The 12,891-nt window shown below is 37.1% G+C and overlaps 1 protein-coding gene across 7 annotated transcripts in view; it reads right to left on the reverse strand.

Moving 5' to 3' along the window:
* Positions 1-12,891, reverse strand: part of GPATCH8 (G-patch domain containing 8) — a 105,521-nt gene that overhangs the window by 40,575 nt on the left and 52,055 nt on the right. For 4 of the 7 annotated variants that reach the window (XM_045984538.1, XM_045984545.1, XM_045984541.1 and 1 more), the window contains 2 exons: positions 7,717-7,784; positions 6,982-7,068 (listed from right to left, as the gene is read on the reverse strand). In XM_045984538.1, the coding sequence (XP_045840494.1) occupies positions 6,982-7,068; positions 7,717-7,784 (155 nt within the window). Of the gene's footprint in view, positions 1-6,981; positions 7,069-7,716; positions 7,785-9,834; positions 9,880-12,891 lie in introns of all 7 variants that reach the window. The other 3 variants (XM_045984543.1, XM_045984542.1, XM_045984544.1) reach the window with 1 other exon arrangement.

Consider the following 12,891-nt stretch of genomic DNA (forward strand, 5'->3'; position numbering starts at 1 on the left):
CAAGTATTTGTATTGACTGGAGATAGGCTTTGGTTAAATAAGTAGCTATAAAGGGGTGCCTGGGTAGCTCAGTGGGTTAAGCCTCTGCCTTCGGCTCAGGTCATGATCCCAGGGCCCTGGGATTGAACCCCACATCAGGCTCTCTGCTCAGCAGGGACCCTGCTTCCCCCCCTCTCTCTGCCTGCCTCTGACTACTTGTGATCTCTCTCTCTGTCAAATAAATAAATTAAAATATTTTTAAAAAACGAAGTAGCCATGACACAAGGATCAGGAAGAAAAGAGTTGGGGTCAAAATGTTGAGGAAGTAAAAATCTGTGGTGCTTGACAGGTACAAATTAAGGAGGGGCTAAGTTACTAAAGCCAAAGTTCCAAGGTCATAGGAAGGTGAAGAACAAATATAGTGAAATAAATGAGTGACAAGCAGGAAGGGGAAAGAGTTTCACAAAGAGTAAAGATCTGACAAGATTTCTGTGCATCTGATCAATAAAATGGGGATAAGTAATTCTTGCTTAACCCAATATGAAGAGTTCAAATGAGAAATAATTTCTTGGGCTGGGGGACAAAAAGAGCCTCAAAATATAATGCATAATATTAAGAGGCTGTGAATTATTCGGCTATTTCATTTATTATTCACTTGATAGTGTAACTGTTACTTGAAAACAATAAAATGTATTCTTCAGAGTATTTTTTCTTTAAGATTTCATTTATTTACTTGAGAGAGACAGACCACAAGCAGGCTGAGGGTCAGAGAGAGAGAGGGAGCAGACCCCCCACTGAGCAGGGAGCCCAACATTGGGATTGATCCCCAGACTCTGGGATCATGACCTGAGCCAAAGGTAGATGCTTAACCGACTGAGCCACCCAGGTGCCCCACTTTAGAATATTTCTATTTCTGACAGTAAAAACAAATAAATCTGGCTCCTCCCCTTATTTCAAAGAGTATGTTTGTTCAATTCATATTTATTGAGCAATTATGTGCCAGGCATTATGCTGGATATAGTATTATTACCAGCAGACAAATAGACACAGTCTCTCTTCTCACTGCCATTTCTGCCCAAACAGCAGTCAGACTATAAACAAGTGAACGAACAAAAATTTATAATTATAAATGATAAAAGACAGTGTTGGAAGAGAATAAGGCAGAGTGGAGGATTTATTTAAACTAGGTGATAAGAGAAGGTTTCAAAGCTAAGTTCTTTTTTTTTTTTAAGATTTTATTTATTTATTTGACAGAGATCACAAGTAGGCAGAGAGGCAGGCAGAGAGGCAGGCAGAGAGGCAGGCAGAGAGAAAGGAAGGGAAGCAGGCTCCCCACTCAGCAGAGAGCCCAATGTGGGGGCTCGATCCCAAGACCCCGGGATCATGACCTGAGCCCAAGGCAGAGGCCTTAACCCACTGAGCCACCCAGGCGCCCCTCAAAGCTAAGTTCTAAAGGATAAAAAAGAACCATGTGAAAGATGATGAAACATAGTATTATAACCATTCAGGGCCTACGGACAACGTTTAGACAGAAAAAGAAGGTCTAGGTCTGAACATGAAGAACTCCAACATCTGAAGTTTAGGCCGAAAAGAAGGGACCAATGAAGGAACCTATACAGAAGCAGCAAGGAAGATAGGAACAACCTAGGAAAGTATGAAATCTTCAAAAGCAAGAGAAAAGAAAATGTTTTAAAGAAAAAAGAATGGTCAATTGTATTCAACAATGCCAAGAAACAGAATATGGAATAAGTTTTAAAAGAGCTACTGGATTTAGCAAACAGAAGTATTCTGTGGCCTTAAATAAAGTCGTTCAGTGGAAAGTGCGAAAGCCAGCCTAACGGGTAGAACAGTGCATTAAAAAAAGGGCAGGGAGAAGAGAACAGGGAAAGAAAAAAGGAACAGAAGGAAGAGGAAAATTTCACTACATTATAATTCTGAACAACAGAAAATAAAAAGGGGCACCTATCTTGGACTCGTGGGATCAAGCCCAGAGTCAGGCTCCTTAGCAGGAGCTGCCTTGTCCCTCACCCTCTACCTCTCTCCCTCACTTGTGTTCTCTCTCATTCTCTCTCAAATAAATAAAATCTTTAAAACACACACACTTTAATATATAGTTGAGCTCAACAAGATAAGGCAATCCCTAGATGCCTGAAGGTGAGCCTTCAGGACCTTGATGACAGAAAGCTAGTAAGCACTCCCTGTGAAAAGTTCAGAGACAGGAAGAGTTGTCTCCATGGAGCCCCTGGCTGGCTCAGTTGGTAGAGCTTACAACTTCTGATCTCAGGGTTGTGAGCTTGAGCCCCATGTTGGGTGTAGAGTTTACTCAAAAAAAAAAAAAAAAAAAAAAAAAAAAGTTGTCTCCATCCTTGAAACAGAAACTAGAAAAACTGCACTACCTCATTACCTTCTATCCATGAAGACACCAAGAAACTCACCATGTATCAGTGTGTAAATAGAGTCATGTATAAGAGGTTGGAACTTCAGACCCGTCATTGGTGGACTTAAAGGATTTACACTTTCCACTCACAGCAGGAACGCTTACTTTAGGTATTAACATTTTAAAAAACCAGTCCATTAGCAGTTAAAGACCCTATATCTTAGCAAGGGCACATATGAAACTACCTCTAAGCACTCCCTCCAAAATCCAGGATGCAAGAAATTTCCACAGAATGATGAGATTACAATCACAACTGTAAGCCACCCAAAGAGACAAACCACTGTGAAAAAGTCAGCAGATGCAACAAACTATAAAAACATATATCATGTACTACAGTTAATAGAAGATTTGAAAGAAATTATAAAATAAAAACATTAAAGTGTTTAGAAAGAAAAAAAGGCACAAACAGCACCCCAAATACAAAACCTAGACATTACTAAAAAGCCAAAAACAAATTAGAAATAGAATAAAAGAGGTATTTCAAGAATTTAGGAAGTAATTTTCAGTGAGGCTGTTTTTTTAAAAAGTCAGACATCTGGGGCATCTCGGTGGCTCAATCAGTAACCGGGTCTTAAGCGTTCAACTCTTGGGTTTCAGCTCAGGTCATAATCTTAGAGGTTTGGGATAGAGCCCCACATCCTCTGCACTCAGTGGAGAGTCTGCTTCAAGATTCTCGCTGTCTGCGCACCCCCCCCAAAACAAATATATCTTTTTAAGATTTTATTTATTTATTTGGCAGAGAGAGAGAGAATGAAGAGCACAAGCAGGAGGAGAAGCTGACAGAAGAAGCAGGCTCCCAGCTGAGCAACCCTGGGATCATGACCTGAGCCGAAGGTAGACACCTAAAAAACTGAGCCACCCAGGCGTCTCTCAAATAAATAAATTGTTTAAAAAAAGTGAGACATGTAATAAAACATATTTACAACATTAATTATGGAGTATAAGTGGTTGGTATATGGGTATTAACTATATAGTTCTTTCCCATTTTTCTGTATGCTCAGTTTTCATAATAAAACATCAAAGAAAGTACCGCTGAAATGAAAAACAAGTACTTATCTAAGTGAGACACAGCTAGAAGAGAGAATCTTCTATAAGCTCTATATTTTTTCCTTTTACACAGATTATTTATGGTATGACTATTGTTATTGTATGGTATGGCATGGCATACATGGTCAAATATATAAGTATCTGCCTTCTAATTCCTAGGTGTTTCATAAAGTTTTTTGCTATTACAAATGCTGAAATTTTTGTAATGTCCATTTTCTCTTTGCTGATATATAGATATCTAATTTTAATTTATGATTCTGAAAATAGCATCCAGCTAAACTTACTAATTTATATAATTTATCTGTAAATTCTTTCAGATATCTGTGTACGTAATCATACCTGCAAACAAAAACAGTTTTGTCTCTTCCTTTCATCTCTTATTTGTTTGTTTGTTTCTGCCTGTCTATCTTAGTGTTGCTTACGACCTCCAGCCCAATACTTAACAGAAACAATGAGAGCAGTCCTCCTTGCTATCTCCACATCCCAAAAGGAGAGTCCTCAAGTTTTAAATATGGTATCTCGTATATGGTTTTTGTAGGCTTTCTATCAGAAGATTCTTTATCAAGATGGACAAGACTTTTCATCATGCATGAATGCAGAACTTTATATAATGCTTTTTTGGCATTTATTGAGATAGTCAAATAGAACTTTTCCTTTATTTTTTTTAAGATTTTATTCATTTATTTGAGAGGAGAGTGAGAGAGAACATGAGAGGGGAGAAGGTCAGAGGGAGAAGACGACTCCCCATGGAGCTGGGAGCCTGATGCAGGACTCCATTACCAGAACTCCAGGATCATGACCTGAGCCGAAGGCAGTCACCCAACCAACTGAGCCACCCAGGCACACCCAGATTTTTTCCCTTTAATCTCTTAATGCGGTTGACTATATGCATTTGTAACATTAAATCAATCTTGCATTGATTTTAAACCACTAGCAAATACCACTGGTATTTGCTAGTGGTTTAAGATTTGCATCTGTGTTTTAAATCAGAGTGTCATTAAGTATCCTTCTTGTCAGTATTTAGAATTAAGGTGGTACTAATCTCTCATGAAATGAGCTGGGAGTTTTTCTTTTCAATTCTCTAGAAGATTAGACATTGTTGGTTAAGATTGAAGTTATTGGGACACCTGGGTGGCTCAGTGGGTTAAGCCTCTGCCTTCGGCTCAAAACATATCTCAGGGTCCTGGGATCAAGCGCTGCACTGGACTCCCTGCTCAGCGGGGAGCCTGCTTCCTCCTCTTTCTCTGTCTGCCTCTCTGCCTACTTGTGATCTCTTTCTCTCTGTGTCAAATAAATAAATAAAATCTTAAGAAAAAAAAAAGTCTGAAGTTATTTATTTTATGAATTTTGATAGAACTCACTAGTGAAGTTATTTGGGCTTTATCGAAAGACTTTTTACTATAGATTCAATTTATATAATAGGTACAGAATTCCTGAAGTTTTCTTTTCTCTTTTTTTCTTTTTTTAAGTATACTTTAGCAAGTTCTATTTCTTAGGAATTTGTCCATTTAAACCTAATTTTTGCATTTGGTGGCATGAGGTTAATCATAAGATTTTTATCTTTTAGTGCTGCCTACTGCACCTACGATGCTATCTTCTCACTACTGACACTAGTTTTCTAAGTTCTTTTCTTCCTTAAGTATTACCATAAGTACCTAACTTTTGGCTTTGTTTTTTGGTTCATTTCTGTTAACCTTAATTATCTTTTATTACTTCTTTTCTTTTGCATTCTTTGGATTTACTTTGCTATTCTTTTCCTAACTTTCTGAGAGAAATGTTTACTTCATTTTCTGCTTTCTCTAAATAGCATTTAAGGATATGTATTTGCTAACACATATGATATTGCTTTAGGTTATCCTACAAGTTTTGATACGTAGTATTTGTATCTTTCAGTCCAAAATATTTTCCAATTAGCATTGTGATTTCTTCTTTCACTTACTGGAAACTAAATTTTCTCATAACTTACAGGGGATTTTTCTATCTTTAATTTAAAAAACTGACTGCTGGGGTGCCTAAGTGGCTGAGTCATTAAGCGTCTGCCTTCAGCTCAGGTCATGATCCCAGGGCCCTGGGATTGAGCCCTGCATCTGGCTCCCTGCTCAGCTGGAAGCCTATTTCTCCCTTTCTCATTTCCCCTGCTTGTGTTCCCTCTCTCGAGGTCTCTCTGTCAAATAAATAAATAAAATCTTTAAAAATAAATTAATTAATTTTTTTAAAAAACCTGCTTTGTGGCTTGATTTCAGTTCTTGAGATTTGTTGATACTTTATGACATGGGTTATTATGGTAGAAAATTTTGTTTAAATTAATGTTTCATATATTTTCAAAATTTCTGATTTTGGGCCACCTGGGTGGCTCAGTTGGTTAAGTAAGCAACTGCTTTTGGCTCAGGTCATGATCCTGGCGCCCCAGAACTGAGTCCCACATTGGGCTCCCAGCTCAGGGGGGAGTCTGCTTCTCCCTCTGACCTTCTCCCCTCTCATGTTCTCTCATACTCCTTCTCAAATAAATAAATAAAATCTTTAAAAAAGAAAAGTTTTCTCATTTTCAAAGTGACTGGATTCACAATTCTATATAACCAGCAGGTGAATGTTAGTCAAATCTTCCAAATGTCTTTGCTGAATGTCTCTTCCACTTTTAAAATCAATTATTGAAAGAGATATATTAAAATCTCCCACTATTGTGGTAGATGTAACATTTTTCCTTATAGTTCTGTCAGTTTTTATATTAGTTTTTTTTTTTTTTACAGTAGAATAGATTTTTAAAAATAAACCCCTTTTCCATCTTCCCACTTTAAGGTTCATGATGAAAATCAGTTTCTATATGATAATCTTAACTAAGCCTATCTGTTACCTTCAAATTTACCTATTTTATAGTAGAGACTGGGCATAGTACGTCTTAAGAGGCATGTTCCCTGGTCAGTCTATTTGAAAGCTAACTTATAACATGGTCTAAAACTGCAGTTTAAATTAATCCCTTAAAAAGGAAAATACCGATGTTCTCTCTCTCTCTCTCTCTTTTTTCTAAAGAGAGAGAGAGCAAGGGGGAAAGGGAGAGGAAGAGAATCTTGAGCAAGCTCCATGCCCAATGCAGAGCCCGACATAGGGCTCAATCTTATGATCTAAGCCAAAATCAAGTGTTGGTTGCTTAACTGACTGAGCTACCGAGGTGCCCCTCAGTTTGTTACTCTTAAAATACCCCATCCACTGAAAACAAAAGTCCTGTCAATAGGTTCAAGTTCCCAAAGGACTCTTAAATAACAATTTTTACTGCTACTACTCCCTACTATGTACAGGCACTGTGTTTCCAAAGACGAATGTGATCATTCCAACAGACTTATGAAGCATTAGCTCTCTAGGTTTTACAACAGCAATACAGGAAACTAACAGAAACCTGAGGCCTACTAGTAATCATCACTGAAGGTTAAACAAATCCTGTCATAAATAGAGATTCTTTTCACCAAAATGAGTACCACTTTCAGTGTGAGCACCCAACACCAAAGAATGGCTTCATTTGGTACCTTGTACTTCTGTCTTAATTCTTCTGTGTCTTCTTTTTCTACTTCTAGGACACGGCGCCGTTCGGTAGCATCTTCAGCATAATCGAGCTTAACAAAAATAGATATAATTAGTTGTAATTCCTAAAGTACCCCAACTAGCTATTAAAAATTATTTACACAACCACAGTATTACATGAAAATAAAAACCTCGCATTATACTCAGCTACCTCTTACTTCATTCTCACCCCACAGAGAAAAATGTGTGCAAAATAGCTAATTAATCCTATCATGCTGGTGGTTCCCAACAGGCATATTTTTTAAATGATAACAGACTTTACTTCAATGTTCAATGCCAAAGAATTAGGAGTAAATGGAGAAAATATTTTAGGCAATGAAAAGAAGGTATCACAGGTGACAGCTGTACACAGGGGCAAGCTTCTACCATGGCAAATATTTTCAGAGTTGAACAACAATGCCTAATGAAATAATCACCAGGATGTGGGTTTTAAGTCTGATCTTGCCTCATGGCATAACCCTGTGCAAAACATTCAACTTCCTTAGGGGCACTGTCTGTCATCTACCTGCCTCAAAGCCAGCAGTAAATGAGAATGTAAAATATATTTTTTAATTTCCTAAGAAAGATATTAAAACTACATTCTATCTGATAAGTGTATTTTTGTACTGGCATCTGAATTTGAATTAATATCGATTTTAAATACACCATTTAAAAAAATTTAGCTAACAAGATCAATTCACCTCCATTTCCATGCGACCCATGCCCATGACATCATACTTGACAACAATCGGAATGGGATCTGTTCTCCCTGTAACAGAAACACATAATCAAGGTAAGAGGCAAAGCTAAGCCAACAGTTCACTTTATACATTGGGTTTGGGTGGTTAGAGATCTTGCCTTGGAGTGCAGAGACCAGAAAGCTACAGTGAACCAAACACAAGCCATTCTCACAGCTTACAACCAAACCTACCTCTCCCAGTTTAAGCCCAACTAACCACCTTAGCTAACATTCCAGTTGGGGAAAATTCCAGATTACTATGACAAAATTAAATAAACAATGCAAAGCATTTCTAAGCAATGGCACCAGGAGATTTAAAATCAAAAACTTTAGAAACTGCTTTTTTAAAATGATCCTCAAATAACTTTCCATCAAGAATCACTCTTTCTGTCGACGGACACCCTCCCATACAGACTTTTTTAAAACTAGTAATAAATCTCAATTGATATGGTTAAATTTTAAAAAATGCACGGTTTCAAACATGATACAGGAAAACTCTGTAATTGCAATTCAGCATGTTTAGTATTTTTTTGTTTTCAAAATTAACTGGGGCTGTGACAATATTTAAATAAAAAGCAACGATTAGTTGCCCTTACGGACAAAAAATCATTTTACTTTAAAAACTGGTGCTCTAAGGTCTCATTTTCCAGAGCGGATTTAACACTGGCTACGGCAATCAGTAAGCTGTGAAAAGGACTAGTTGCGAAGAAAATTGACTTTAAACTAATCAATCTATGCTGGAGATTTTAAAAAATGTATATTTAATCCACTCATAACCAGCCAAACAAAGCAAAATGGGGCAGACAAGCACTTTACTACCACAGCTGTTTTACATCACAACTTGCGCTGTTTATTGTGATGTAAGCCCACTGAAAAGAGGACTGACTTACCTTATCCGTTGTACACCTTTAGTGAAAAAACACAATGTTTACTTCCCTCATCATTTCACTCAGGCTGGTGTAAACAATTGTTTTTTTTAGGGTTTTTTTGTGTTTTTGTTGTTGTTGTTATACACACATATGTATTATACCTTTGGGCTAAAAAGTTGAGTTTTGTCAGGCTAAATCTGAGATATTACCAAAACCAATTAAAAATAAATAAATGCCATATTCATGACTAGGCTTGGTCCTGGAGAAAAAAGAAAAAACTGTTTTCAAAGTGATTGGCAACCACTTATATCCAGTTGCTCCATATGTGTTTAATTTTTGTCTTTAAAACATAATGAAAAACAAATTCAGAAGTTTACTTATCACCAATATCCCATTACAGTTTTCAAACAATAAATAAGGAGATAATTAAGAATAATTATCACAGTGAAAGTTTAAGTTAATAAAGATCTTTTCATGCCAGGAAAAAAAAAAAGGAAAAAAGTTCTAAAATACAGTCTTCTTTTAGAAACTATCAAAAAGACTGCCAGTTAAACAAAATGAAAATGCATACTATCTTATGCCCAATGGTATAATAAATAAGCAGTGACTGCAATCTTTAGCAAAAGGACCAAATTAAAGACAGGTTATAAAAATGACTTCCTAGGTGCAATATCACTTTCATAACGTCTCAATCAGGGATTTACTGGTAAAATACACAAATGTTCCAATGAAAGAATTGAAAAGAAATGTCAAAGGAATTTACTTTTTTTGGTTTTGGTTTCTTTTTTGGTCTGTCAGAATTTGTTTTGCAAGAATCAACGTTTTGGTACAAATTCATTACCTCTGTAAACCCCTGTTCATAAACTCTGCATTAGTACTTTTGCCTTCTAAGGCAGTCAAAGTTTGTTTTAATTTATTTATAAATTGCAGTAGCAAGTGCTAGTGCCCATTACATTGTGGGAAAATCAAGTTTTTGACAGTATTAGAATTTAATGTTTTAACTGATTTTTTTGGCAGTTCTAACACAAACAGATACATCCCTTCTTAACAGTACCCTTTAATGAACAAGGATCAGACAAGTTGCATAAGGAAAGGAAAGGAAAATGAAAAAGACCAAGCAGAAGGATGAAGGCTACAACAGAGAAAGTAAGCCTAACATATTGGTGCACTGATGACAAAAGGAGTAATTCAGTCTGAAAATAAAAAATTACCACTGCTAAGTTTACCATCACCACAACAAGTCCAGGATCATAATGCTGTAAAAAAGAAACACCATTTGTTAGGCAGAAACCATTAGGGTAGGAAACAGGCCTTCTAGCAGGCAGATGGGAAGGGGTAAAGTAACAACTGGTTTGTCCCTCCCCCAATGTCAGCTGAAGAAGAGGAAGGACACTTAGTGCTAGAGCAGTTGTTTTCACATTGGATGGCCCAGGATGTGGGATTTTTGCACTGCTACTTGAGAACATGTACAACCTCCTCTTTAACAATTCGGGGGGGGGGGGGGTTAAAGCAAGAGAACTAGCTCTAGCTTCCAATTTCTAATTTAACTATTCATTCTGGTAAATCAGTATTCAGGGCCCCAGTTGGGACTCCTCCTTAAAGAAATAACATCAAAGACAGATCAACTGGACAGTGATCGTTTCCTTCACTAAAAGAACTCTAAGAGGGTTTGTGGATTGGGAAGGGAGTCATCAAGACTTTTTTTTTTTTTTTTAAATATGTAAGTAAAAGGTCTGGAAAATAACCTTTAACACTAAGTGCTTAGAAAACTTATGTATATTTGAGTTCTGTTGGAACTCAAACTGTTATGAATGAATAAAACCCCTGAAGTAGCTTTCCTTTGTTTCCTTTTAATGAAGTCTTCCAGGGCTTGCCAACATCTTTCTTTCTGTATACAACAAAGCCAAGCTTTGAAGGAGACCAGGAACTCCAGAGAAAGTGGCATCAAAATGGCTGTCCCACTTGTAATTAGTCCACGCAGAGGTAACTCATCACAGAAAATAGTCTGGCTTTAAAAATAATCTGAAGGTACTATAATAACATTTTGGTGACAGAGGGGGACTACACTTATTGTGGTAAGCACCGAGTACTGTAAAGAACTGCTGAATCATGTTGTTCACCTAAAACTAATATTATAACACTGTATGCTAATCATACTTCAATTTAAAAAATATATATATATTATATTATATATAAATATATAGGGGTTCCTGGCTGGCTTAGTTGGTGGAGCACACAACTCTTGATCTTGGGGTTGTGAATTCAAGTCCATCCTTGGGCAAAGAGCTTACTTATAAAATGTATGTATGGCAATAACAACAACAACAACAACAAAACCCAAAGAAAAAACAATCTGAAGATGACATTATTGTCTGGGCAAAGCAGTAATTTCTTTCCATTATTAAAGAGGTTCCAGACAAAGAAAAAATCCTAGTGGAAAAAGATAGAGAACAATATATAATACAGAAGGAGACAGCAGCTTAAAAACAAAACCTCTCAACTTACTCATTTGTGATTAATGATAAAGCCTATCATAAAGACCACTACTGTGGAAAACCTGAATAACAATTTGCAGTGGTGACCTTTTGAAAAGTAGATAGGAACCAAATGTTTGTTAATATGATATTCTCTAGAAAACTCAACTTTTTTTGAAACTAAATTGAACTGGGGTTCCTGGCTGGCTCAGTTGGTAGAGCATGAGACTCCTGATCTCGAGGCTGTCAGTTTGAGCCCCATGTTGGGTACAGAGGTTATTTAAAAATAAAATCTTTAAAAAAATAAAAATTAAAAAAAAAAATAAATAAAGGGGTGCCTGGGTGGCTCAGCAGGCTAAGCGCCAGCCTCTTGATCCCAATTCAGGTCCTGACCTCAGGGTCGTGAGTTCAAGCTGGCCTCCATGCTGGGTGTGCAGCCTACTTAAAAAAATTAAAAATTAGTGGGGCACCTGGGTGGCTCAGTGGGTTAAGTCTCTGCCTTCGGCTCAGGTCATGATCCCAGGATGCTGGGATCGAGCCCCGCATCGGGATCTCTGCTCAGCAGGGAGTCTTCCTCCTCTCTCTCTCTGCCTACTTGTGATCTCTGTCAAATAAATAAATAAAATATTTTTTAAAAAAATTAAAAATTAGGGACGCCTGGGTGGCTCAGTTAGTTAAACATCTGGGTCATGATCCTAGGGTCCTGGGATGGAGCCCCATGTCCAGCTCTCTGCTCAGTGGGAAGACTGCTTCTCCCTTTCCTTCTGTCTGCTGCTTTGCCTGGTTGTGCTGTCTCTGTCAAATAAATAAATAAAATCTTTTTAAAAAATGAAAAATTAAAAAAATCTTTAAAGGGCCACCTGGGTGGCTTAGTGGGTTGGGTGGGTCATGAGCCTCACATCAGGTTCCCTGCCCAGTGGGGAGTCTGCTTCTCTGCCCCTCTCCCTGCTTGTACTCTCTCGCTCCCTCTCTCAAATATTTCTAAAAATTAAATTAAATTAAAATTTAAAAATAAAAATACACAAAAGCCAATTAAAAATAAAATAATAAAATAAAATAAACTGAACTAAATCCAGGTTCCCTAAGTGTTTCCTTTAAAGGAGGAAAATATTTCTTAAAATCCATTAAATTAAGAACATTTTGTTGTTTATTTCACTCCAAAAGACACAACTTCCAAGAGAACACTACACACTTTCCTTAGAAGAAACTGTCCTCCTCAGCCAAAGATTAATAAATACTATGACGGTGATCTAGACAACTGGAGAAGGGGAGGAAAAAAAAAAGAAAACATACCAGATCTAGAATATGCCAATACTGATGTATTCATGTGATGGGAAAAAAAAAACCAAAAACTGGTATTCTTATTTTCTAAATCAAAACCTTAAATATATATACAAATATTGAATCATTATGTACTAAACCTGAAATTAATACTCTGTATGACAATTATACCTCAGCAAAAAATTAGAGTAACTTAAATATTTATTTTATTTGAGAGAGAGAGTGAATGAGCATGAGTGGGAAAGGGGGCGAGTGTGGGACAGGCAGGAGAAGAGGGATAAGGAGGCTCCCCCCTGAGCAGGGAGCCGGGAGCTGGGCTCCATTGGAGGGCCCCTGGTTCATAACCTGAGCTAAAGGCAGATGTTTAACCAACTGAGCAACCCAGATGACCCCCCCAAAATATTTTTCTTAAAAGAGAAGGAAAAAACTTCACATGTTTCATTAACCAACCCAAATTGTACTTGGTATATTTTAAAAGATAGTTCTACTTATACAACAAAAGTACTAACATGT

The sequence above is a fragment of the Meles meles genome, chromosome 18, assembly GCF_922984935.1.
Source record: "Meles meles chromosome 18, mMelMel3.1 paternal haplotype, whole genome shotgun sequence".
NCBI lineage: Eukaryota > Metazoa > Chordata > Mammalia > Carnivora > Mustelidae > Meles > Meles meles.